The sequence below is a fragment of the Ranitomeya variabilis genome, chromosome 1, assembly GCF_051348905.1.
Source record: "Ranitomeya variabilis isolate aRanVar5 chromosome 1, aRanVar5.hap1, whole genome shotgun sequence".
In the NCBI taxonomy this organism is placed as follows: Eukaryota; Metazoa; Chordata; class Amphibia; order Anura; family Dendrobatidae; genus Ranitomeya; species Ranitomeya variabilis.
In genome coordinates, this window is record NC_135232.1 from 323318151 (window position 1) to 323345719 (window position 27569).

At 45.3% G+C, this 27569-nt stretch overlaps 1 protein-coding gene across 3 annotated transcripts in view; it reads right to left on the reverse strand.

Moving 5' to 3' along the window:
- NFATC4 (nuclear factor of activated T cells 4) overlaps nucleotides 1-27569 on the reverse strand; it is a 138305-nt gene that overhangs the window by 82937 nt on the left and 27799 nt on the right. For all 3 annotated transcript variants that reach the window (XM_077298254.1, XM_077298264.1, XM_077298247.1), the window contains exons 2-3: nucleotides 5317-6391; nucleotides 4986-5148 (exon numbers count right to left, since the gene is read on the reverse strand). In XM_077298254.1, coding sequence (XP_077154369.1) covers nucleotides 4986-5148; nucleotides 5317-6391 — 1238 coding nt within the window. The remainder of the gene's footprint in view (nucleotides 1-4985; nucleotides 5149-5316; nucleotides 6392-27569) is intronic.

Below are 27569 nucleotides of genomic sequence, written 5' to 3' on the forward strand. Positions count from 1 at the left end.
TGCTTTTATTGTACTCCATGTACGAGTATACCTTTCTAAATCTTATTTTTTCACTTGCTACATGTGATATAGCACGCCATATTTCACCTTCTCATTTAGTGCCGGTGAAATTCAGCTGTGTGCAGAGGTGATGCAAAGTAAAAAAATCAATTTTTTTGTTGCTAATACTGTGCTCCTACCACACTATCTGAGCAACATGACTGGGAAAAAGTGAAGTCGTGGTGGAAGGGAGATTAGGCTTGGAGTTCAAGGTGTACGTTGGGTAGGTGGTAATGTTTGTGAAAGCACTAGTGAACCAACAACATCACGTACTATACAAAGACAACTGACAACTTGTGTTACTGGGCTGGCTATTTCACTACCTTTCTTTAGCAGACACACAGTGGTACACCTTGCTGATGAGGTCCAGAAAGAGCATGGGCACGAGTGGACGGCATGTGCAGATTCAATTGACCTCTCCTTCTCTTCCTCCACCTCAACATCACACCCACTACAGTCCACAGAGGTTGAACCTCAATTACCCTTGCTTCCCCCAGCGTCACAACTCTCCAACCACCCAGCTGACTGTAGGGAACCACAGATGGGTGAGTCTGCCGAGGTGTTCACACTTTCTATGCCATGGGCATCAGAAATGTACTCAAAAGCTTCACAGAGTCAAGAGGAGGAAATCATCTGCACTGATGCCCAAATTTTTTTTAGCTTGGATCCAGGGCAGGACGAAGTAGAGTCTGAGCAGCATCCTGACCCTTGTCACCAGATGTTAACCCCAGTGGAAAGGTGATCCTGATGAAACTCATATCTAAGGCTCACGCAGACTACTATGTACTGTCAGGGCAGGAAGAGGAGGAGGCTGACTCCCAGGGTGAGGAATGTGATAACACAGAGGATGATGATGATGAGATGGTAGATCCCACTTGGCATGAACACAGAGGCATGCAGCTGAGTAGGTCATCTGAGGAGGTGGAGGTGGAAGACAGGGAGCTTACGTTACACCATACAGTGCAGACACATAGTGATGCAGCCACTATGAGCAATGCATCCTCAGCCACAACTGTGGCTGTGGCCAGCAGTGTTCACAGGTCTGCAGCTTGCCGGGGCGGCAAGGGTTGCCTAGCCTGGGTCTTTTTTGACACCGCAAAGGATGAGCGAACTCATGTAATTTGCCAGCTTTGCAAAAAAACTGAGTAGAGTGTAAAAGTGCAATAATTTGACTACTACATGCATGAACATTCACATGCGCAATCAATATGCGTTACTCTGGGAATTCCATTGTGCAAAAATGTGGACCAGCGGGCCTCAACAACCATCAGTTGCCCCATTAATCGCATCTGCTGCTTCTTTCTCCTCTGTTACCGTGGCAAGTATTGTGACGCAGGTCTCCAACCGCAGAACCTCAGGTTGTTTACCTGCTCCAGTCAGGCTGAGTGAGAACCTGTCAGCTGTAACGGAAGCAGATATGCTTGCTGTTTTTGACAGATCTCAAAGAACGAGCACACCACAACTTTATCAATCTGTCTGCACCTTGCTCAAGGTCCAGCAGGTTGCCTGGTTCACCACACTCCGCCCTCTCTCAGCACTGCAGCCAGTCCACGATCCCGCAGTTGTGGTCACTTAAAAGATTGCTTCCTCCTACACATGACAAAGCTAAGAGGTTGAACCCCCACATCTCCAATCTATTGGCCACGGAAATGCTGCCTTTCCGCCTGGCAGATACAGATGGTTTCTGAAAGGTGATGGCCGTCGCAGTCCCCGAGTAGCAGTTGCCCAGTTGCTTCTCTTAAGTAAGCTGTGCCTGCACTACACCAGCATGTCGCAGAAAACATCACTCATTCCTTGACTAAATCTATGTCTGCCAAGGTGCATTTCACCACAGACACTTGGACGTGTAAGCATGGCCAAGGGCGTTACATCTCAATGACTGGGAACTGGGTGACTCTGGTGGCAGACAGGGAAGGTGCTACTCCACAAGTCTTGGAATCCCCAAGGCTTGCAGAACAAACCTCTATATTTTACACTTCCTCCACTGCTTCTGCTTCCTCCACAACCTCTGCCTTAATGAGACATCAGCTCCAACAGTGCAGAGCGAATGTCCACATCTCTGTACTCCGCAGCCAAGGCAAATCAGGCAGTGTTAAAATTGATATGCTTTGGAGATCACAGTCATACAGCTGAAGAGTTGTGGACTGCTCTCCAGGCCGAGTTTGAGCAATGGCTGTCTCCAGTGAACCTGGAGGGAAGGTCGTGTCCGATAACATTGCGAACCTGGTAGCAGCCCAACTCCGATGCAAACTCACATGTACCTTGCATGGCTCACATCCTCAACCTGGCGGTACAGCATTTTCTCTGCCACTATCCTGGCTTGGGTGAGCCGCTGGAGAAAGTATGGAAGCTGTATGCTCACTTCCGCTGTTCGCACTCCTCAGGTCATTGTCTTGCATCTATACAGAGGTCATTGTCCATGCCAGTTAACAGGTTCATATGCGATGTGCCAACACGGTGGAATTCCACTTTGCACTTGTTGCCATCATCAGCATCACTATTCTGGTCATCTATATGCTGGAGCAGACTTTGAATAGAATGTGGGAGGAGGTGGTGGTCCCAGAGGAAGAGGAGGAAGCAGAGGAGGATGCGGAAGGGATAACATTGTCTCAAAGTTCCAGACTGTCCTCACACAGGCGGGTGCCAAGGGAGGGTGGATTACTGCAATCAAGGAAGGCTGGTGATACCAGACAAACTCTTAGTGAAGGTACAAGATCTGAGGAACAAACGGAGGAAGAAGAGGTGATGGGCGAGCTGTCAGAAGATGAAAAGGATAATCATCCCCTCTCTGTTGTTCGTGGTTGGCGGGAGTGGGCAGAGGAAACATGTATCAGTGTTACCCAGCCACCAACACATCATGGGTTTGGACCTCATGGAAGAGCCCGACATAAGAGTGCCTTCTTGCTGCACTATATGCAACATGATCCCCGTATAATTATCATTCAAAATAGTGCTGACTGCTGAGTTGCCACTCTGTTAGATCCACGTTATAAGACAAAATTTTGCCAGATTCTTCCCGCCCTGGAAAGGGACCCGCGAATGCTGGAGTATTGAAACGCGCTTTTACACAACCTAAAGGGAGGTTTTCCCCAAGACTGCAGTGAGGCACACAGTGTGCATCACAGCTCTAGACTTCAAACCTCCGGCATGTCAATTTGTCAAAGCCAAAACATTAGCAGCAGCAGCAGTAGTAGTAGTGGAGAAGCAATTTCTGAGTCCTTTGACACATTTTGTAGACCACCTTGTGCACCAGCACAACAGAGTCCAAGTCTGACATGTGGTGAACGGATGGAGAGGATGGTGCAGGAATATCTAGGACTGAATATCAATACCATCAGGGAGGGTTTGGACTCTTTCATATTTTGGTCTTCAAAACTTGAATGAGTGGCCTGAGCTCACCTCTCTTGCTTTGGAGGTTTTATCATACCAATATTCTCTCAAAATGAGTCTTTGGCACTGCAGTTGGTGTCCTGATGGATAAGTGCAGCCAGCTGTCTCCTGAAAGTGTAGACCACCTAACTTTCATCAAGATGAACAAATCTTGGATCTCCAAGGACTTTTGCACCCCAATCGCAGACTGTACAGGCTAGGCAATGTTGTAGTTTTTAATGTGTTGCAATAATCTTGCGTAATTGCAGTTTGTGATATCTTTAGTTTGGCTTCTGTGCCTACTGTTGCTGCTGCAGATGTTAACACAAATTTGTTGAAATGTGAACAGTCATTGTTGATCTCTGTTGGTTGTAGTGGAAGATGTGTCGGTCCCTATTATACTATTTCTACTCTTGTGAAATTGATGCCACTTTGTTGATGTTTGCCACTAATTGTTTGAAATGTGAACACTCATGACTGGGTCTCCTTCATGTGTGTTGCCTGTAGCAGTAGGCCTCTGAGACTGGATGTCCTCCACTACCTTTGAGTCAACTACCCATGTTGCTGTCCTTACATTTTTCTGACAACAGTAGCCTACTAAACTGATATTTGTGCCACCTGAGTGTGGTTGAGCATCAAAGCAGCTGGAGCTGTTGCATGTGGTATCAGGGCTCCCATCACAGCAGGGGTACACTGAGCCCTCATCCACCTCGTCTTAGTTTGACATTCAATTCAAAGCTGTAAATGCTGGCCCAGACCCTGATACCTCATGCATGGCTGATTGCTGCCGTGACATTCTAAAGTTTGTACTGCGGGTGAATTGAAGCCACTTTCTTTGTGTCTGCCCCTAATTTGATGTGCCTTGGCAGCTTTTGGGCCCATTTGAAGGTGTTGCGTATTTGTTTGTTTTTGCCTACCATTAACTCCAGTGGTGTTCGGCTATGTTCAGAGAATAAATTGGTGAATATTGCAAATTCAGCAATTGTAATCTGAACCGAACATTGAAATATACGCTCCTCTCTACTCCTGTGCACACTAATTAGGTTGCCACTCTGCAGGCCTGTTCAAACCACTATATAAACACACCAGCAACGGTCAGTTATTACCATGACTAAGGATGTTAAACGCACATCTATGCTATGAATTCTCAATGGATCCTGTAGCCAATCTATGACTTTGGAATTGTAACTAATTTTTTTCACTGGAGTCTGATAATTCACTAATAAAAAATATATATATGTATATTTTTAAAAGTTTGTGAAGCTGGATTTTCTTCTTTTTCCTGCCACTGATTGCATCCAGACAAGGACGCCCTTCATGCTCCGAACTATATGGGAATCCTATGATGGTGAGCTGGATCTTTTACTCATTGTTACATGCTTAGTCTGCATCTCATAAAAGACCATATAGAATGGTCTTTAGTATGTGATACACGCCTATAATGTCTACAGTATATAACCTTATAGAGCATATGGAAAGGGGTTACAGCTTTTAAAGGAAATATTCCAAGATGGCCTAGGTTGAAACTTCAGTAAAAGATATAGTATAGAAATGTGGCTGCAGTATTTCAATATTACCTTAACAATAGGATGTCCACCAGGTGAAGCCTTCACTGCACCCCGACTTCCTTCTGTTTCATAATGAGCTCGATGATGAGTCCTTGGTTGTACCTCTATTCTCAGTTCCAAACCCTCATACTGGAAGGGCAGTGGCCAGTCTAGTGGTGGTAAAGAGGATGACCTGAACACAAATTACATACGGTAACTAATGTAATTGTTTAAAATATTTTCCATGTCAATTAATTAATAATTATCAATTATACAAACTTTTTTGTAACACTTTAACAATTATGGGATTCAACACAGACTAATCTTCATATAAAGATAGTGACACAATTTTAAGCTTTACCTAAAAATTGGACTTTGTCCTCCAACTCTTGCTTTAGACCAGGCCAATGCTGAAGGCACAGCCAAATAATCCATCCCTACATTTTCTTTCCTGGTTTGAGGGAACATCACATTGTTTTCGTCACTTACACATACAGATGCTCCAGCGGAAAAAGTCTTTGCAGGACTGGATGATTCCTCAGTTCTAACAGGGGCAACAGTTTGTTCTGCTGATGTTCTTCTGGCTTTTTGTGGAATATTATCTCCTCTTTCTTGAGACGATGCTATTGTTTGTTGGCTGTGCTCTGATGGCTTAGGAGAAGCCTCAGCTTCAGAAGACAGATTTTCATCTCCCAGGCTTCCCCTACGTGATGGAGAAGGGGAAGGTGAGCTGGTATGATGGATACTATCTTCATTAGAATTTGAGTACCTTCTTTTGCCACATGGTGACGTAGGCCTTGAAATTTGGCCTTGAGCATATGGTGACAACAGTTCTTCTCGAGATGAAGTTGAAGGGCCTGAAGGACCACTTTGCCAAAATTCATCGTTATGGACACTCCAGGGTTTTGGTGAACCTCTTGGTGATCCAAGAGGAGAAGTCAGTGTGAAACGAGATGCAGCTTCATTAAGCTCTCTTTCCACCTCTTCACACATTTGTCCAAGAGAATCACAAGAGGATGCTTCTGAAGAAAGAATGCTCCATGAGGAATGGCTACTTGCTGGACTGCGGCTAAGAAAAGAGTCTCGATACACAAATGGATCTGGGGGTAAGAAAAGTTGATCACGATGTGGTCTCTCATCCCACATGTCTGTTTGGCTTTGCTCTTCTTGTTCTCCATCACTATTTGAGGGTGAATCACTTGTTATACGTATACTGGGACACTCAAGGAAGCGTGAGCCCCCAAGTGGAATAAACCGAGATGGCTGGCTGATGAAAGTTCCATTTATGTCATGATCTGAGGATCGTCTGGGTGGTGGTGAGTGCATGCCTGCCCTACTAATGCATCCAATTCCACCTCCTGTTCCTCCAGAACCGCAAGTATTCAGAGAGTCCGGGGTCACATCATTGGATAGTGTAGGGTCATCTGATTCCAGATCTGCAGTGGTGTGATAAAGATATAAAAAAGTAAAAAAATATACGGTAACTGGATACATGAATCCTTTTAGTAGTTTTTCAGCTTTGTATTATTTCCTATTGGCAATTAAACCTTACATGTTGTTAGTTTAATGCCTTTGCATTAAATAATTAGACATTGCTTTTATAATTATTTTGTATTGGTATGCAACACTCATTATGCCTGTCCCTTTTACTTTTGAGGGCATGAAATATAACCCAAAGCTAATGATATACTGTATTAGGACAATGAGCTCTGTGTTCTGATATGTAAAAATTATGATCAACAATTCATCTGCACGTGATATCCCAAGAAACCAAAAATAGTCAACTTAGATCCATTTCATGGGAGCATAAGACTTTGACAGGTCTCATGCTATTCATGCTTTTCATTACAGGGAGAAACAACCATCCCTCCCCACTTAGAGCCTTATTGTCTCATCCCAATATTGTTTCTTTTTATAGTGAGACAGGCAAGAAAACTAGATAAAATCATAAGAGCCAGGAAAGAGAATGTTTGAACAGCTTCCTTGAGGCAAAGGAGGTGGCAAAGGATATATATCCTGGCGTGGATAATGCTATGATTTAATACTCATAATATAAAAACATATGGTACATACATGAAATACATGTCTAGGTAGGTTTTATCTATGCCAAACATTAAAAGTTTGGGATGCAACTGGCGATAGTGAAAAGGGGCAGGCATATCATTGGACAACCTGTGCAGACACACAAGGGTCCAAGAGATTAGGGGGCCAATTTCCACCTTCAAGGGAGGTAGAATTTAGCATTACGATGAACTATTGGACTGCAAAGGATCCATATACGGTTCTCGCACATGAGTTTTCTTCTGCAGTGTCAGCCTGTGATTGTGAATACTAGGTCTCAGCACTCTAACCTCAATTCACCCACCCGCCTTTTAAGACATATAACGTGGTTGAAATATGCAAATATCTTTTGATGGCACATATGGATGTATAGATAGGGTTGCATAGAAGGTCCCTGTTTGCACTGATATACTATATAATGTTTTGAGACCTTTAATATGCATGGCGATTATATATTTAGAGAAAGGGCCAGACAAAGAATGATTGATTTGCAAACAGATGAAGTCTTTAACTCAAATATAGTTGGTAAGGATACTTTGATGACGGTATCAATGTGGAGTTTGTTTTGCTTGTGTGTCCTTTAACCTATAACATGATCTTATAATATTATCTTATCTTTTTTACATAGTGTGCATGGTTGACAAGTTGTGAAATAATGGAAATCACAGGATTTAAAAACATGTTAATGATATACAAATGAAAAAATATGGAAACATTTTCAAAATCTCTCAATCTATTTAGTATTGAGTATGAGCACCATGTGCAGTAATACATGCAATTACAAGCTTTAGAATTCTACAATGATGTAATTAATCGTTGTATGAGAAATGCACTTGGACATGCAAATCATTAAGATTTGCTAATGGTAGCCACCTTTGTAATTGCCAAAAAATGACGTCACAGAAAAGCTTGATGGGAAACAAGTTCAGAGGCGCAGTAAGCCACGGTAGCACGTTTAGGCATCGCAAGCTGTTCACAGTAGCACAAGCAGCATGAGGCCTGGTGTTGTCGTGTGGAAAAATGGCTCCTGAGACGCTTTGTAAAAATGTCTACTTCACTGAATGAAGATGGGCGTTACAGAAGGCATCAACCAGTGAAGCATTTGGACAACATTGGGCTACGAGTCAGACGTCAAGCTACAGATGTGTAAGTGGTGACAGAGGCCGTCGTGTGCTTCCCCCTCCTTGAACAGGGTTCACATTAAAGACGTGCAGTCCCATAGAGTTTATGAATGTTAATGTATTTGTTTATTGTCATTTTAATGTGTGTGTACTTTACATGTATTGTGCATAGGGTTGGGGGAAAGCTATAGGAGATAGAATAGAAGGGTAGCAGTAGAATAGGAGAATCTTAGGAATAGATTAGTGGGGCACCATAGAGATAGGGAATGAGAGCATAAGGGGTTTTCCAGACAGGGAGGAGTTACAGATGGGTGTAGTACAGAGCAGTGGGTGATAGTGAAGGAACTTCCTGTTTAGTGGGGAGTAGTGACACAGCAATGAGAGAGAGCAGACAGAGAGCCGTGGGAGAGAAGTTGCTGAGGCAAGAATGGTCCCCAGGCTGAGCAGTATGCAAGTGGTCACCATCTTATGTGGTAACCATTCCAAGGAGTATCCGGGCCTACGGCCAGGGACTAGACAGAGTTGAGCGCACCTTTCATGTTTCCCTATTAAAACCGGACCAGGGGAATGGGAGGAAGTTGGTGGACCTAAGGGCACAGATACTGCAGAAGCGAAAGGAGAATCTGCGGGACAGAGATTGTCAGAAGAGGCAGAGATTGCCGGGAGAGACAGAGATTGTCAAACGAGACAGGGTTATAAGTATCTTCTGGAAGGAAGTTGTCAGAGAAGGCAAGGAAAGCTCTTGGAATGCCATTGTGTGTAAACTGTGCTGCATCTGTAAGAAGAACCCTATTTTCAAGTAAAGTTGAACTGTTAAGTATGGACATGGAGTCTGGAGTTGTTTGTGCAATCCTGGAATCGGAAGCCAAGAATATGGAGCCAGAGGGAATCCCAGTGTTTACTGTAAGTGTCCTGCTGCGCACATTTCACATACAACAGATGGGACATTATGTTTCCTTTGTGGGGTGCCAGGGTGTGGGAACACTACAGCTCATTGCCACGACTACCATCCTGGCCACCTTACAGATGTTTCATTGACCCCACGCAACCACTCTCGTAGGCTAATATGGTGCAGACCAAGACTGCAGTGGAGGTTTATCCTCTTCAGCTACAAGTTCTTTTTTTGTATTCGATGCAATGAAAACCCGAAATTGGTATGGAAAGCATATGGGCAACACCATGTAGAAGCCTTAAGAAGTGAACTTCACACCAGTTCTACTCCCAAGGGTGGCATAATGTACTGTAGCTAGACACTGCGGTCTTCATTCCAAATACATTAACAGCTCAGTGTTACATTGATTTGATGGGGTGGAATCAGCGTTACAGCCATTTCTCCAAAGTGCCCTAGTAACAGTTGTTCAACAATACTAAATAAACTCGATTATGTTATGATAAAGGTGCTGTGGGACCACATAATCTCTTTTAGGACTCCTTGTTCTTTTTTTAGTATTTGATCCCTTGCTGATTTTGCAGGTTTTCCCACAGACAAAGGCATGAAATGTCTAAAATTTTAAAGGTTGGTTAATTTTAACATTTTAACATTGAGAGATAGAATATCCAAAATAAAATCCAGAAGATCACATTGTATAAATTAAATAAATGTGTTTGCATTTTGCAGTGAGAAATAAGTACTTGATCCCCTACCAACCATTAAGACTTCTGGCTCCTACAGACCAGTTAGACGCTCCTATTCAACTTGTTACCTGCATTTACCCCTTCATGAACTAACCTATTTTGACCTTAATAACCTGGCCATTTTTTGAAATTCTGACCAGTGTCCCTTCAACAGATCCTAGCGATTCTGAGATTATGTTTTCTTGACATATTGGGCTTCATGATAGCGGTAAATTTAGGTTGATAATTTTTGCGTTTATTTGTGAAAATAACGGAAATTTGGTGAAAATTTTGAAAATTTCACAATTTTCAAATTTTGAATTTTTATTCTGTTAAACCAGAGAGCTATGTGACACAAAAAAGTTAATAAATAACATTTCCCACATGTCTACTTTACATAAGCACAATTTTGGAAACAAATTTTTTTTTGCTAGGAAGCTATAAGGGTTAAAATTTGACCAGCGATTTCTCATTTTTACAACAAAATTTACAAAATCATTTTTTTAGGGACCACCTCACATTTGAAGTCAGTTTGAGGGGTCTATATGGCTGAAAATACCCAAACTGACACCATTCTAAAAACTGCACCCCTCAAGGTGATCAAAACCACATTCAAGAAGTTTATTAACCCTTCAGGTGTTTCACAGCAGCAGAAGCAACATGGAAGGAAAAAATGAACATTTAACTTTTTAGTCCCAAAAATGATCTTTTAGCAAAATTTTTTTTATTTTTCCAAGGGTAAAAGGAGAAACTGGACCCCGAAAGTTGTTGTCCAATTTGTCCTGAGTACGCCAATACCCCATATGTGGGGAGAACCACTGTTTGGGCGCACGACAGGGCTCGGAAGGGAAGGAGCAACATTTGACTTTTTGAATGAAAAATTGGCTCCAATCTTTAGCGGACACCATGTTGTGTTTGGAGAGCCCCTGTGTGCCTAAAGATTGGAGTTCCCCCACATATGACCCCATTTTGGAAACTAGGCCCCCAAGGAACTTATCTAGGTGCATAGTGAGCCTTTTTATCCCCCAGGTGCTTCACAAATTGATCCGTAAAAATGAAAAAGTACTTTTTTTTCACAAAAAAGTTCTTTCAGCCTCAATTTTTTCTTTTTCACACGGGCATCAAGATGAAATGGATCCTAAAATTTGTTGGGCAATTTTTCGCCTGAGCACAGTGATATCTCGCATGTGGGGGCACATGGCAAGACTTGGAAGGGAAGGAGTGCCATTTGACTTTGTGAATGAAAAGTTAGCTCCAATCGTTAGTGGACACCATGTCGCGTTTGGAGAGCCCCTGTGTGCCTAAACATTGGAGCTCCCCCACAAGTGACCCCATTTTGAAAACCAGGCCCTCCAAGGAACTTAACTAGATGTGTGGTGAGCACTTTGAACCCCCAAGTGCTTCACAGAAGCTTGTAAAGCAGAGCCATGAAAATAAAAAACATTTTTCTTTCCTCAAAAATTATATTTAGCCCGCAATTTTTTATTTTCACAAGGGTAACAGGAGAAATTGTACCCCAAAAGTTGTTGTCCAGTTTGTCCTGAGTATGCTGGTACCCCATATGTGGAAGTAAACCACTGTTTGGGCACACGTCGGGGCTCGGAAGGGAAGTAGTGATGTTTTGAAATGCAGACTTTTATGGGATGGTCTGCGGGGGTCACGTTGTGTTTGCAGAGCCCCTGATGTGCCTAAACAGTAGAAACCCACCACAAGTGACCCCATTTTGGAAACTAGACCCCTTAAGGAACTTATCTAGATGTGTGGTAAGCACTTTGAACCCCCAAGTGCTTCACAGACGTTTATAACGCAGAGCCGTGAAAATAAAAAATGATTTTTCTTTCCTCAAAAATGATTTTTTAGCTAGCAATTTTTTATTTTCACAAGGGTAACAGGAGAAATTAGACCCCAAGTTGTTGTCCAGTTTGTCCTGAGTATGCTGGTACCCCATATTTGGGAGTAAACCACTGTTTGGGCTCATGTCGGGGCTCAGAAGGGAGGGAGCACCATTTGACTTTTTGAATGCAAGATTGGCTGGAATCAATGGTGGAGCCATGTCGCGTTTGGAGACCCCTAACCACAACCCTAACCCCAACACACCCCTAATCCCAACCCTAACCACAACTAGTGTTGAGCGATACCTTCCGATACTCAAAGGTATCGGTACCGGATGGTATCGGCCGATATCCAAAAAATATCGGATATCGCCGATACCGATACCCGATACCAATGCAAGTCAATGGGACACAAGTATCGGAAGGTATCCTGGATGGTTCCCAGGGTCTGAAGGAGAGGAAACTCTCCTTCAGGCCCTGGGATCCATATTCATGTAAAAAATAAAGAATTAAAATAAAAAATATGGATATACTCACCCCTCCGACGGCCCCTGGACATTACCGATGTAACCGGCACCCTCCGTTCCTAAGAATGAGCAGTGAAGGACCTTCGATGACGTCGCGGCTTGTGATTGGTCACGTGACCGCTCACGCGACCAATCACAAGCCGCAACGTCATCGCAGGTCCTAAACTCACTGCATTCTTAGGAACGGAGGCTGCCGGTTACATCGGTAAGGTCCAGGGGCTGCCGGACGGGTGAGTATATCCATATTTTTTATTTTTATTCTTTATTTTTTGGTGGTTCAAAAAGAAGCACCTTAAGGTCATGGAGTGGCCTTGCCAGTCTCCAGACCTTAATCCCATAGAAAACTTATGGAGAGAGTTGAAGCTCCGAGTTGCCAAGCGACACCCTCAAAATCTTAATGATTTAGAGATGATCTGCAAAGGGGAGTGGATCAAAATTCCTCCTGACATGTGCGCAAACCTCATCATCAACTACAAAAAACGTCTGACTGCTGTGCTAGCCAAAAAAGGGTTTTGCTACCGAGTATTAAGTCTTGTTTACCAGAGGGATCAGATACTTATTTCTCACTGCAAACTCACTGGATTTTATTTTTGATATTCTATCTCTTAATGTTAAAATTAACCTACCCTTAACCCCTTTACCCCCAAGGGTGGTTTGCACGTTAATGACCGGGCCAATTTTTACAATTCTGACCACTGTCCCTTTATGAGGTTATAAGTCTGGAACACTTCAACGGATCTTGGCAATTCTGACACTGTTTTCTCGTGACATATTGTACTTCATGATAGTGGTAAAATTTATTCGATATAACTTGCGTTTGTGAAAAAAATGGAAATTTGGCGAAAATTTTGAAAATTTCGCAATTTTCCAACTTTGAATTTTTATGCCCTTAAATCACAGAGATATGTCACTAAAAAAATACTTAATAGGTAACATTTCCCACATGTCTACTTTACATCAGCACAATTTAGGAACCAAAATTTTTTTTTGTTAGAGAGTTATAAGGGTTAAAATTTGACCAGCAATTTCGCATTTTTACAACACCATTTTTTTTAGGGACCACATCTCATTTGAAGTCATTTTGAGGGGTCTATATGATAGAAAATACCCAAGTGTGACACCATTCTAAAAACTGCACCCCTCATGGTGCTCAAAACCGCAGAGAAGAAATTGGACCCCAAAAGTTGTTTTGCAATTTGTACTGAGTACACTGATACCCGTTATGTGCGGGAAAACGACTGTTTGGGCGCATGGTAGAGCTCGGAAGGGAAGGAGCGCCGTTTGACTTTTCAATGCAAAAGTGACTGGAATTGAGATGGGACACCATGTCGCGTTTGGAGGGCCTCTGATGTGCCTAAACATTAAACCCTCCACAAGTGACACCATTTTGGAAAGTAGACCCCCTAAGGAACTTATCTAGATGTGTTTTGAGAGCTTTGAACCCCCAAGTGTTTCTTTTTTTTTTTCACAAAAATGATTTTTTAGCCCACAGTTTTGTATTTTCACAAGGGTAACAGGATAAATTGGACCCCAAAAGTTGCTGTCCAATTTGTCCTGAGTACGCTGATACCCCATATGTGGGGGGAACCACTGTTTGGGCGCATGGCAGAGCTCAGGAGGGAAGGAGTGCCATTTGGAATGCAGACTTAGATGGATTGGTCTGCAGGTGTCACATTGCATTTGCAGAGCCCCTGATGTACCCAAACAGTAGAAACCCCCCACAAGTGACCCCATATTGGAAACTAGACCTCCCAAGGAACTTATCTAGATGTGTTGTGAGAACTTTGAACCCCCAAGTGTTTCACTACCATTTATAACGCAGAGCCGTGAAAATAAAAAATATTTTTTTCCACAAAAATGATTTTTTAGCCCCCAGTTTGTATTTTTCCAAGGGTAACAGGAGAAATTGGACCCCAAAAGTTGTTGTCCAATTTGTCCTGAGTATGCTGATACCTCATATGTGGGAGGGAACCACTGTTTGGGCGCATGGCAGAGCTCGGGAGGGAAGGAGTGCCATTTGGAATGCAGACTTAGATGGATTGGTCTGCAGGCATCACGTTGCATTTGCAGAGCCCCTGATGTACCCAAACAGTAGAAACCCCCCACAAGTGACACCATATTGGAAACTAGACCTCCCAAGGAACTTATCTAGATGTGTTGTGAGAATTTTGAACCCCCAAGTGTTTCACTACAGTTTATAACGCAGAGCCGTGAAAATAATTTATTTTTTTTTCCACAAAAATTATTTTTTAGCCCCCTGTTTTGTTTTTTCCCAAGGGTAACAGGATAAATTGGACCCGAAAAGTTGTTGTCCAATATTTCCTGAGTATGCTGATACCCCATATGTGGGGGGGAACCACCGTTTGGGCGCATGGCAGAGCTCGGAAGGGAAGGAGCGCCATTTGTAATGCAGACTTAGATGGATTGTTCTGCAGGTGTCACGTTGAATTTGCAGAGCCCCTGATGTACCCAAACAGTAGAAACCACCAAAAGTGACCTCATATTGGAAACTAGACCTCCCAAGGAACTTATCTAGATGTGTTGTGAGAACTTTGAACCCCCAAGTGTTTCACTACAGTTTACAATGCAGAGCCGTGAAAATAAAAAATCTTTTTTTTCCCACAAAAATGATTTTTAGCCCAACAAATTTATATTTTCCCAAGGGTAACAATAGAACTTGGACCCCAAAAGTTGTTGTCCAATTTGTCCCGAGTACGCTGATGCCCCATATGTTGGGGTAATCCCCTGTTTGGGCGCACGGGAAAGCTCGGAAGGTAAGGAGCACTGTTTTACTTTTTCAATGCAGAATTGGCTGGAATTGAGATCGGACGCCATGTCGCGTTTGGAGAGCCCCTGATGTGCCTAAACAGTGGAAACTCCCTAATTCTAACTGAAACCCTAATCCAAACACACCCCTAACCCTAATCCCAACGGTAACCCTAACCACACCCCTAACCCTGACACACCCCTATCTCTAATCCCAACCCTAATCCCAAGCGTAAATGTAATCCAAACCCTAACCCTAACTTTAGCCCCAACCCTAACCCTAACTTTAGCTCCAACCCTAGCCACAACCCTAACTCTAGCCCTAACCCTAGCCCTAACCCTAACTCTAGCCCTAACCCTAGACCTAACCCTAACACTAGCCCTAACCCTAGCCCTAACCCTAGCCCTAACCCTAACCCTAGCCCTAACCCTAGTCCTAACCCTAGCCCTAACCCTAGCCCTAACCCTAACCCTAATGGGAAGATGGAAATAAATACATTTATTATTTTTCCCTAACTAAGGGGGTGATGAAGAGGGGTTTGATTTACTTTTATAGCATTTTTTTATAGCGGATTTTTATGATTGGCAGCTGTCACACACTAAAAGACGCTTTGTATAGCAAAAAAGTTTTTGCGTCTCCACATTTTGAGACCTATAATTTTTCCATATTTTGGTCCACAGAGTCATATGAGGTCTTGTTTTTTGCAGGACGAGTTGATGTTTTTATTGGTAACATTTTCGGTCACGTGACAGTTTTTGATCGCTTTTTATTCTGATTTTTGTGAGACAGAATGACAAAAAAACAGCTATTCATGAATTTCTTTTGGGGGGGGCGTTTATACCATTCCACGTTTGGTAAAATTGATGAAGCATTTTTATTCTTCGGGTCAGTACGATTACAGCGATACCTCATTTATATCATTTTTTTAATGTTTTGGCGCTTTTATACGATAAAAACTATTTTATAGAATAAATAATTATTTTGGCATCGCTTTATTCTGAGGACTATAACTTTTTTATTTTTTCTTTGATGATGCTGTGTTGCAGCTCGTTTTTTGCGGGACAAGATGATGTTTTCAGCGGTACAATGGTTATTTATATCCGTCTTTTTGATTGCGTGTTATTCCACTTTTTGTTCGGCGGTATGATAATAAAGCGTTGTTTTTTGCCTCGTTTTTGTTTTTTTTTCCCTACGGTGTTCACTGAAGGGGTTAACTAGTGGGACAGTTTTCATAGGTTGGGTCGTTACGGACACGGCGATACTAAATATGTGTACTTTTATTGTTTTCTTTTTTATTTAGATAAAGAAATGTATTTATGGGAATAATATATATATATTTTTGTCTTTATTTAGGAATTTTTTTTTTTTTTTACACATGTGGAAATTTTTTTTTTTACATTTTTACTTTGTCCCGGGGGGACATCACAGATCGCTGATCTGACAGTTTGCACAGCACTCTGTCAGATCGGCGATCTGACTTACAGTGCTGCAGGCTTACCAAGCGCCTGCTCTGAGCAGGCACTTGGTAAGCCACTCCCTGCAGGACCCGGATGCAGCCCCGCGGCCATTTTGGATTCGGGGACTGCAGGGAGAGGAGGTAAGAGACCCTCGGAGCAACGCGATCACATCGCGTTGCTCCGGGAGTCTCAGGGAAGCACGCAGGGAGCCCCCTCCCTGCGCGATGCTTCCCTGTACTGCCGGCACACCGCGATCATGTTTGATCGCGGTGTGCCGGGGGTTAATGTGCCGGGTGCGGTCCGTGACCACTCCTGGCACATAGTGCTGGATGTCAGCTGCGATAGTCAGCTGACACCCGGCCGCGATCGGCCACGCCCCCCCCCATGAGCGCGGCCGATCGCGCTGGACGTACTATCCCGTCAGTGGTCATACGGGCCCACCCCACCTCGACGGGATAGTACGTCCAATGTCAGAAAGGGGTTAAAATTATAGACTGTTCATGTTTTTGTCAGTTGACAAACTTAAGAGGAGCAAAAAGAAACCCTGGTATATTTTTTGTAAGAATAAAATTTAACTTTTATTTAATGTCAGCTGCCCTTTTAAACTCATGAATGACCCCATGTTTGTGCTTCATTCAGTCAGTCATTTATACAGACATAGGGAAAGAGAGCACGATAGTATACAGTCCGAGGACTAGCAATAAAGACAGACAATTGGTAAATGTGCATACAAAGGCTGAGCAAGATCACACTAATAAAGTGACATGTGCATAATTAAAACACATATGTATACCTAACTATACTGTATCCTGTTGACTCAATACCTGCCTAACAGTGGAGGCTAGAACACTTATTGTCAGCGGATATGACACCCCCGCTCCACGACGGCTGACCCTGGGAATCCCTTTTTGATAAACAATGTCAACCAAAGGACTGTCTCTGTCTAGCAGAAAAATATAATATAGGCAGGTAAAGACACTTATGTCAGATTATAATCAATTGCATGAAAGAAGCACATAGAGAGAAATCTCATAATGATAGCAACATAGACAAGAGGTTTTAAGAATTGAGTAAACCTCTATATTAGGGAGTCTCTTTTTGATAAACAGAGCATAACTCCAGCAGATCAACCTTCACAGAAACAAATGATATCCGTGACCACTGTATATCAAAAGTATAAACATATATGTATCTAGAGAAATCTCAACATGATAACAGCATAGATCTGGAATACTTATGGTTTGGATGTCATATGAGCGTCAACGCGTTTCTCCATTTTTGGATCATCAGGGGGCTGGATGTTTTTATGCTGCTGTGGGCAAACTTACAAAATCAGCAAGTGATCAAATACTTGTTTCCCCACTGTATGTTTGTGGTCATTGTCTTGCTGCAGAATACATTTAGAGCCAATAAGATACCTCCCTGATTATATTAAATTATGGATAAGTATCTGCATGCATCAGTCAGTCCTGGTTAACGTTCCAGTGTTGATAAAGTGCAGGCCGGAGCAAGCCGCCCCTCCCCCGTGGCGGCGTAGGCAAAGGCTGGCATAACAGGGGGTTGCAGTGGGTGGGGATAGGGCTAGTGGGGTGGGGTATGCACATGGATCATTATAGGGTGAGCTTGGGGAGGTGTTTGGGCAGTTCCCGCTCTGGAATCGGCATGAGCAGTCTCCTCATCCCCCTTGCTCTTACCATAGGGTCTATTGGGCAGGTCCTGGAGAGGATGCGGTGGGCTGCGGAGAGTCAGCCACCTGGGTGGCTGGAGGCCTAGGTGGCAGTGATCATAGGAGGTGATGACGGGTCGGTGCCGGGTGAGTCATCTGCTGCACGGCATCCTGGTATGTTCGACCTCCAGAGCGCTTGTCTCCCGACAATCCTCCTCGGTCCCAGTGCCAGAGCAGGAGCCTCCAGGCCAGGTGCCTGCCCGCAAACGTTGAAGTAGGCTTCGGTCTGGGAGGAATCCAACAGCTGGGCTGGGGCCTGCGGTGGCGAGTAGGTCTTCGTCTCTGCTGCAGTTGGGGGGTAGCCTGTGCGCGCCAGGACCTCTGGTGCTTCCTGTGTTGTCAAGGCGGGTTACTGTGGTGATGACCCTGTCAGGCAGCCCACCTCTTCCTCTGGACGGAGACGCCAGGGAATACCCTCTTCAGATGTGACGGCAGAGGGTCCCACTGTCAGAACTCTGAACATTTTTTACCTTTTGTGCATTACTGCCCTTTTCCAAGATGGCGTCTTTGGTCTCATGTGCACTGTGTCTTCCTGCTATAAAACTCCACCCCAGCCTTCAGTCTGTGCTAGAGTATTCTGCCTTGCATCCAGCTCCTGACCGCTGATTACTCCCTGGCTATATACCTGCTCCTGTGAACCTGTGTGGTGATCCTGCTACTCTGCTCTGAGTTCCTGCTGCATACACCAGTTCCAGTAATCCTCCTTCATCTGCTGCTCGTGTTTACTTCCATCTGCATTTGCTGGACATGTAAGCTGTTTCTGCTCTGCAAAAACCTGAGACTATTAACCAGGCCTCCCTGGTTGAGCTAAGATATGATTTGAACTGCCTTATAAGATTATCTATCTGTGTTTGGACTAAAACAAGGATTTATTTGTGTCAAGTATCCTCAAGAATAACTGTGCTTCATAGACTTTCTGCTGATTACATTTTCCTCTGAAGTTTCCTAAAGACTGCTAAGCTGCTTTTAATATTTACACCAAGTGTTGTGGACTTTAGTTTCTCTCTGCACCTGTTTGAATCACCGTGTGATAATATAGACTTTACCACTTATAAAAATGTGTTGTGTAGTTGTCTTGTTCCACGCAAAGAGTCTCCTGAGTTATCCCCTATAATTATTACACCTACAGTGGATTCAGGGCTACAAGACCTGTCTGAGGATCTTGGCCAATCGGCATCGCCCTCTAGCAGGGCTGGAGGGAAAATACAGCATTTGTTCAAGGGGAGCAGAGCGGGCAGAGGGCCGGTCATCGTGGGGCTAACCTCCCAGGTGGGCCTGTTGGTCCAGGGAGCATCTTCGGAACAGTCGCATTCATGATCATGCGGCCTGTCAGGGCCAGGGCATCGAGATCATCAAGGTCATCTGGAGGGGGACCTCGGCTGGAGGGTTCACAGCTCCCCGCAGTCTGGTGAGGATGATTCTATGTCTTGTCTGTTGCCGTCTTTACCGTCGCCATTGTTGGGGGTTAGTCAGGTGGTGGGGTCGGTAGTCCCGGGATCGGTTGTAGGGGTTCAGACTGAGTTGGGTGACGGGGTTAGAGAAGTGCTCAGTAATGTGCGGGTGTTGCTTACGCGTTTGGAAGGTGGTAGTTTGACTCCGCCTCACTTAGCTCCATGGGTGGGATCGCAAAGGGTGGGTCAGGTTTTAACTGGTTTAGGTTTGGTAGCGCCCGTTAGATTTTCAGATCCATTGTCAGTGTCTGTTCAGACAGAAAAAGAAAAGGAATGTAGGATTCATATAGATGATAGGTCACATGGTGACGTTTATGTTTGCTTTGAGGGCCCGCTGGGTTCTCATCTAAAGAAACAGGTGCTCGAGAAGATTTGGAAAGGTGAATATGTTGAGATCTTTTCACTTCTTCTGTTGGAAGTCTAACTTAGATAAGGGAAAAAAAAGATGAGAGTAAGAAAGAGGAAGAGGAAAAACGTAGGTGGCGTCTTATACCTCAGACGGTCAATAGGCTGCAGGAGTTTGCAATTTTGGCAAGTGTGATGGGGAGAAGGCGCCAGAGAATTGCACGGCTTTGTTCTGCTATATGGACTCTATAGGGGAGGCGCATAGGGTTTATGAAGGCCAAGATTGGCTACGGTATGACGAGCAGTTCAGGCAGAGGAAGGCTATTCGTCCTGCAATCTGGTGGGATCAAAAGGACATTGGTCTGTGACAGCGGGTTATGACGCCATCCAAGTTTGGTTATTCCTTTCAGAGCGAGGCCAGAGTTTCTGTCCAGTCTGCCTCTCAGGGGAGCACGCAGGGGGCCAGGGGGCAGTCTGGTCGATCGGGAGGGCATGTCATGGCCCTCGGCGCGCTCCCGACTCGGTCCCTCGCCGTTCCTCCCCTGTCTTCTCTGGATACCGGCGCGTCGTTCCTTCGCGCATGCGCAGTTGCGCCTCCTCCTCCACTGTGTACTCTGGGAGGTCGCGACCTCGTGGCTCCTCCCCAACATGGCGGCATCCATCGGCTATCTCTTCTCGGCGTCTTCCTAGGTAAGATGCCTGTGCTTCTTTGGGAATACGTTGTATTTCGTGCCAGGGCCTTCTTTATCCTCAGGCCCCCGTTTGTCTCCACTCTTCCTTCCCAGAATCTCTGCTATTCCTGCCCTGTGTCTCTACTGTGCCAGCCCAGAGCCTCTGCCGTGCCTGCCTAGTGTCTCTGCCATTCCAGCCCTGTGTCTCTGCTATTCCTGCCCTGTGTCTCTGCCGTGCTTACCCTGTACCTCTGCCTAGCCAACTTAGTGCCTCTGCTGCACTAGCCCTGTGCCTCAGCCATACCTGTCGTATGTCTCTGTCGTGCTTGCCTGGTGTCTCTCCCGCACCACTCCTGTGTCTCTGCTGAGTCTGCCCTGTATCTCTGTGGTGCCACTACCGTGTCTCTACCGTACCAGTCTGGCAGCAAGTCTCATCTTTCAGTTTTCCCTGCATCTGTCCATTTCCTTCAGTCCTCAGGCTCTGTTCCTCTCCTCCTTGTAGTTGCCCCTTTGGCTTTAGCAGTTGTGTCTCCATCCCCCTTTGGCCTACTCCTAACGCTCCCTGTATAGGGGTAGTTCCATCTGGTCCGCTTGCCGTCGGGGGCTCTAGAGCCATGACCCAGAGGGTCCACTCTCAGATTCCCATTCGGAATCCTAATAGTAAGCACAGGTCATGGACCCCGCTGGAGCTTCTGCCACTCAGAAAGAGCTGGACTTTTTATGGGAGAATCAGATCCGTATCATGTCCTTCATGAAAACGATGGACACCCGACTCTCCTCGCTTCAGTCTACGGATCCTGGGAATGCTTCTCAGCTAGCTGGCCTACAGCAGGAGTTAGCTCAGCAGTGAGACACCCAGGCCCATATTCTTAGTTATATGACTTCGGTGGATGACTGCTCTCTTTGCAGTCGGCCACTTCTACATCTGCCTCTGCTTCTGCTCCCCACCCTCCTCCCCATTTAGGATCACCACTGTACCGAGTTGGTTTAGCCAAACTGTGTCGGGGTTTTTTTAAATCAATGTCGCCTCCATTTTGAACTTTTGCCACAGCAATACCCTACTGATTGGGAAAAAGTGGCCTTTTTGATTTCCCATCTGGAAGGGGATACCTTGGCATGGGCTAACCCTCTCTGGGAGCGAGACGATCCCATAGTCTCCCAGTTGTCTGTATTTTTGGAGACTTTTGTCATGTTTTCGATGAACCGGGACGTCTTGCCTCTACTACTGAGGCTTTCTTTAACCTCCACCAAGGGTCCCTAACTGTAGGTCAGTACCCTATCCAGTCACGTACTCTGTCATCTGATTTAGGCTGGAATAATGAGGCTTTGGTGGGAGCCTTCTGGCAGGTCCTCTCCGGTCATTTAAAAGACGAACTAGCAGGTCGTGACACCCCAACTGTCTTGGAGGATTTGATTTCCTTGGCTACCCATATTGATCTTCGTTTTCAGGAGCATGCCCGAGAGAGGAGACTTCTTCGCCCTTCACCTTCCACTCACAGACCGTCCAGTCCTAGACCCGGAACGTCCTCCACGGTGTCTGCTCCTGAACCGATGCAAGTCGATCGTCTCAGGATGTCGGAGCAACGACGTAAGGAGAGACGTACTCAAGGACTTTCTTTCTATTGCAGAAGTGCCTCCCATCTGCTGCGAGCTTGTCCAGAACGTCCGGAAAATTTCTCCACCTAGGTCAGGTAAGAGAGGCCTCCCTAGGTGTATGTGATACCTCTCTACCCCTTACTTTACCCGTGTTATTGCATGCAGGTGGTAAAGGTTTTTCATTAGCCGCTTATGTAGATTCGGGCACTGCGGGGAATTTTATTAGGCTCGAGGAGGTCATTAAATTCTCTTTTCCTGTGAGGACCTTAGAAAATCCCCGAATTCTTGCATCCATAGATGGTAAACCTTTACAGTAGACCATTACTCAAGTTACTCATGAGGTGGAGCTTCAAGTACGAGCTTTGCATAGGGAGAAAATTGCATTTTATATTTTAGCCCGTCTTTGTCATCTCATCCAGTACTTCTTGGTCTTCCTTGGTTGCGGATCCACGAGCCCTCTTTAGATTGACATAAACCTTCTTCTTTGTCTTCCGATTTGCTCTGCGTCTATAGTTCCTTCTCGGATGTCTTCGACAAAAGAGAGGCTGAGAATCTTCCTCCGCACCGACCTTACAACTGCCCCATTGATCTCGTTCCTGGAGCTACTCTTCCTAGAGGAAGGATCTACCCCTTCTCGCGTACAGAGACGCAAGCCATGTCGGACTATGTTCAAGAGAATCTTGCTAAGGGATTCATTTGGAAGTACTCTTCTCCTGCTGGAGCAGGCTTCTTCTTTGTAAAGAAAAATGATGGCTCTCTCAGTCCTTGTATTGATTACAGAAGCCTAAACAACATAACAGTGAAGAACAAATACCCGCTGCCACTCATTCCTGAGCTCTCCGATCACTTGAGGGGAGCACAGATATTTACCAAGCTTGATCTGCGTGGACCTTATAATCCTTTTCAAATTCATGCTGGGGATGAATGGAAGACCGCATTCAATACTCGTAACGGTCACTATGAGTTTTTAGTATTTAGTTATGCCGTTTGACCTCTGCAACACTCCTGCAGTGTTCCAAGAGTTTGTAAACGATGTGTTCCGGGATCTCCTCTACTCCAGTGTCGTGGTCTATCTTGATGACATTCTCATCTTTTCTCCTAATCTCTCCACTCATAGAGGAGACGTTCATCAAGTTTTGCAACGCCTAAGGGAGAATCACCTTTTTGCCAAGATCGAAAAATGCGTCTTCGAGCAGTCCTCTCTGCCCTTCCTTGGTTTCATTGTCTCGAAGTTCGGTCTGGAGATGGATCCCGAGAAGGTATCTGCTGTTCTCAACTGTCCTCGTCCTCTTCGAATAAAAGCAATCCAATGTTTTCTTGGCTTTGCCAATTATTATAGACAGTTCATCCCCCACTTTTCTTCGATTGCTAAGCCAATTTCTGCTCTGGTTCGCAAGGGAGTCAACTCCAACCGTTGGACCTCTGAAGCTGAAGATGCTTTTCAGACTCTGAAGCAAAAGTTCGCTGCTGCTCCTGTGCTTCATCGCCCAGATGCGAATAGGGCATTTATCCTCGAGGTCGACGCATCATCCGTTGGAGCGGGTGCCATCCTTTTGCAAAGATCTTCCTCTAACCATCTAGTTACTTGTGGTTTCTTCTCCAAGGCCTTCACCTCTCCTGAATGAAATTATTCTATTGGAGATAAGGAATTACTAGCTATTAAGTTATCTTTAGAGGAATGGCGTTATCTTCTTGAACGAGCCTTTCATCCTTTAATCATATACACAGATCACAAGAATTTAGCTTATCTTCAGTCTGCTGAAAGGCTCAATCCACGGCAAGCTAGGTGGTCTTTTTTCTTTAGACTGTTTGACTTTGAGCTTCATTTTCGACCCGGCAATAAAACCGTCAAGGCGGATACACTTTCCAGATCTTTTTTGCCAATGGATGTTGAGGAGAATCCAGCACATATCGATCCAGCTAAGATCATCACTCTAGCTCCCCTGAGAGTGACCTCTCCATCACCTGGCAAGACGTTAGTTCTGGAACAAGACAGAGAGAGAGTTTTGCATTGTGGACACTCTTCCAAGATTGCAGGTCATGTTGGAGTCAAGAAGACGTTCTCTCTTATCTCTCTCCATTATTGGTGGCCGTCTCTTCGTCTATACATCTTGGAGTTCATTGCTTCTTGTCCTTCCTGTGCCAAAAACAAGGTCCTGAGACAACTACCGTCCGGACTTCTGCATCCACTGCCTGTGCCTTCTGTCCCTTGGAGCCATATTGCTATGGACTTCATTACTGCCTTGCCTCGTTCTTCAAATTGTATTGTCATCCTGGTAATCATGGATCAGTTTTCCAAGATGGCCCACTTTGTTTCTTTGCCAGGGCTGCCTTCCGCTCCTGAGTTGGTCAGAATCTTTTTGCACCATGTCTTCCAGCTACGTGGCTTCCCACAACATATTGTGTCTGACCTAGGGGTCCAATTCACCTCCCGTTTTTGGAGAGCTCTTTGCGGATTAATGAAAATCAACCTGGATTTCTCTTCCGCTTATCATCCACAATCCAACGGCCACATGGAACGAGTCAATCAAGTTCTAACTTCCTACCTCCAGAATTTCTCCATTGCTCACCAGGATGATTGGTTCTCTCTTCTCCCATGGGCCGAATTCGCTTAAAACAATCACCCCAGTGAATCTTCTTCCAAGTCTCCCTTCTTTGTAGTTTCTGGGCAACATCCTAGTGTTCCTCTTCCTGTTTCCCTCACCTTGGATGTACCGGCAAAGGATTTCTTGTCCTGGAATAAAGAGGTATGCCGATAAGAAGTGCCTGGACGCTCCTCCATATAGTCCCGGTGATAAGGTTTGGCTCTCTTCATGTTATATTAAACTTAAGATTCCCTCTCACAAATTAGGTCTTCGTTACAAAGGTCCCTTTCTGATCTTAAGTCGCATCAATGACGTATCCTACAAATTGAGATTACCTGCTTCACTACGAATTCCTAATGCTTTCCATGTGTCACTTCTCAAACCCGCAGTCTTTAATCATTTTCACTCTTCTTCCTCTCTTTCTCCTCAACCCAGCACTTCTAATGGTGTCTTTATTGTAAAGGATATTCTTGCCAAAAAACTGTTAGGGGGAGAACCTTTTTTTTGATTGATTGGGAGGGATTCGGTCCTGAGGAGAGATCGTGGGAGCCCCGAGAGAACATCAATGCTCCTCTTATCATGAGGAGATTCCATTCCAGCACTAAAAAGAGGGGGAGTAAGGGGGGTACTGTCACAGCCTCAGATACTTACCTGCCTTCTCCCATCCCTCGGCGCACTCCCGATTTGGTCCCTCGCCGCTCCTGCTCCATCTTCTCTGGATCCCGGCACGTCGTTCCTTCGCACATGCGCAGTCGCGTCTCCTCCGCCACTGGGTACACTGGGAGGTCGCGACCTGGTGGCTCCTCCCCAACATGGCGGCGTCCATCGGCTATTTCTTCCCTGTGTCTTCCTAGGAAAGACACCTGTGCTTCTTTGGGAGTAGGTTGTGTTTCGTGCCTGCTCCTTCTTTATCCTCAGGCTCCCGTTTGTCTCTGCTCTTCCTTCCCAGAATATCTGCCGTTCCTGCCCTGTGTCTCTGCCGTTCCAGCCCAGAGCTTCTGCCGTGCCTGCCTAGTGTCTTTGCCGTTCCAGCCCTGTGTGTCTGCCGTTCCTGCCGTTTCTCTGCCGTGCCTGCCTTGTGCCTCTGCCTAGCCTACCTAGTGCCTCTTGTTGTGAATTCTGCTCTTGGGCTCCCTCCGGTGGTTATAAGTGGTAGCGCTGCTGTCTCTGGATCGCAGCATTCATCAGGTGTGCCCACTTTTTGCAATTCGGACTGGGCTATTTAGTCTTGCTTGACCCTTTAGTCAGTGCCAGTTGTCCATTGTTCCTGGAGGATTCACATCCCTGCCTGGTCTCTCCTGCTTTGCTGATCATTTCAACAAAGATAAGTTCTGGCCTTGATTTTTGCAGTCCACATGCTGTGGGCCTTATTGTTCAGTTCTTTTCCATGTTTTGTCTTGTCCAGCTTGGTCTGTATAAGGATTTTTTTAGCCAAGCTGGTATCTCTGGAGATGCAGATATACCCTCCATATCTTTAGTTAGATGTGGAGATTTTGTATTTTCTGTGGTGGATATTTTCTAGTGTTTTAATACTGACCGCATAGTACTCTGTCCTGTCCTTTCTATTTAGCTAGAAGTGGCATCCTTTGCTAAATTCTGATTTCAGTCTGCGTATGTTATTTCCCTCTCCTCTCACAGTCCATATTTGTGGGGGGCTGTCTATCCTTTGGGGATTTTCTCTGAGGCAAGATAGTTTTCCCTTTTCTATCTCTAGGGGTAATTAGTCCTCCGGCTGTGTCGAGATGTCCAGGGAGTGTTAGGTACATTCCACGGCTACTTCTAGTTGCGGTGTTAAGTTCAGGGTCTGCGGTCAGTACAGGTACCACCTTCTCCAGAGTACGTCCCATGCTGCTCCTAGGCCACCAGATCATAACAGCCTCTGCCGCATTAGCCCTGTGCCTCAGCCATACATTCCTATGTCTCTGTCATGCTTGCCTGGTGTCTCTCCCAAACCACTCCTGTGTCTCTGCTGAGCCTGTCCTGTATCACTGAGGTACTACTCCCGTGCCTCTACTGTACCAGTCTGGCATCAAGTCTCGTCTTCCAGTTCTCCCTGCTTCTGTCCGTTTCCTTCAGTCCTCAGTCTCTTTTCCTCTCCTCCTTGTAGTCGCCCCTTTGGCTCTAGCAGTTGTGTTTCCATCCCCCTCGGGCATGCTCCTAATGCTCCCTGTATAGGGGGTGGTTCAATCTGGTCCGCTCTCCCTCGGGGGCTCTAGAGCCACGACCCAGAGGGTCCACTCTCGGATTCCCATTCTGAATCCTAATAGGGCAGAAGCAAGGATTGTGCTGGCAGTATAACGAAGGCCAGTGTAAATTTGGGATGACCTGCAAGTTCAAGCACCAGTGCTCGCACTGCAGTGGTTCTTCCCATGGCGCCGCTAGATGTTTCCGGAAAAACAAGGGAAAGCCAGACAATATTAATACTAAAGGGGATGACATCAGTGAAACTGGACATGATGGTCACTTATGTAAATAGGTTCCCTGGAGTAGTAGGAGTAGGGCGTAACTTTTATTGTCTGATTTTCAAAATTGTTTTAAGACCCCTGCTCCTCCGTTTGACATACCTCGAGTTCTTAGGAATCTTAGGTCAGCTGAGCCATATGCTGGATGTGATGACACCGGTGGTGTCACTGGTGCTGCCTAAGGGGCGCTATCAGGGGGTCACGTGAACGAGCACAGGGAGTGCAGGGACAAGGCATGCTGTGCACAAGGACCTGAGACCAAGCAGTGAGCAGCACACAGGACCTAGCACTGAGCAGTCATGTGGCCAGGGGGCGGAGCCACCACACCTGAGTTCAGGGAAGGCAAATGAATGCACAGAGTGCAAGGCAAAGACAGTACAAGTGGTCAAGGAAAGCCAA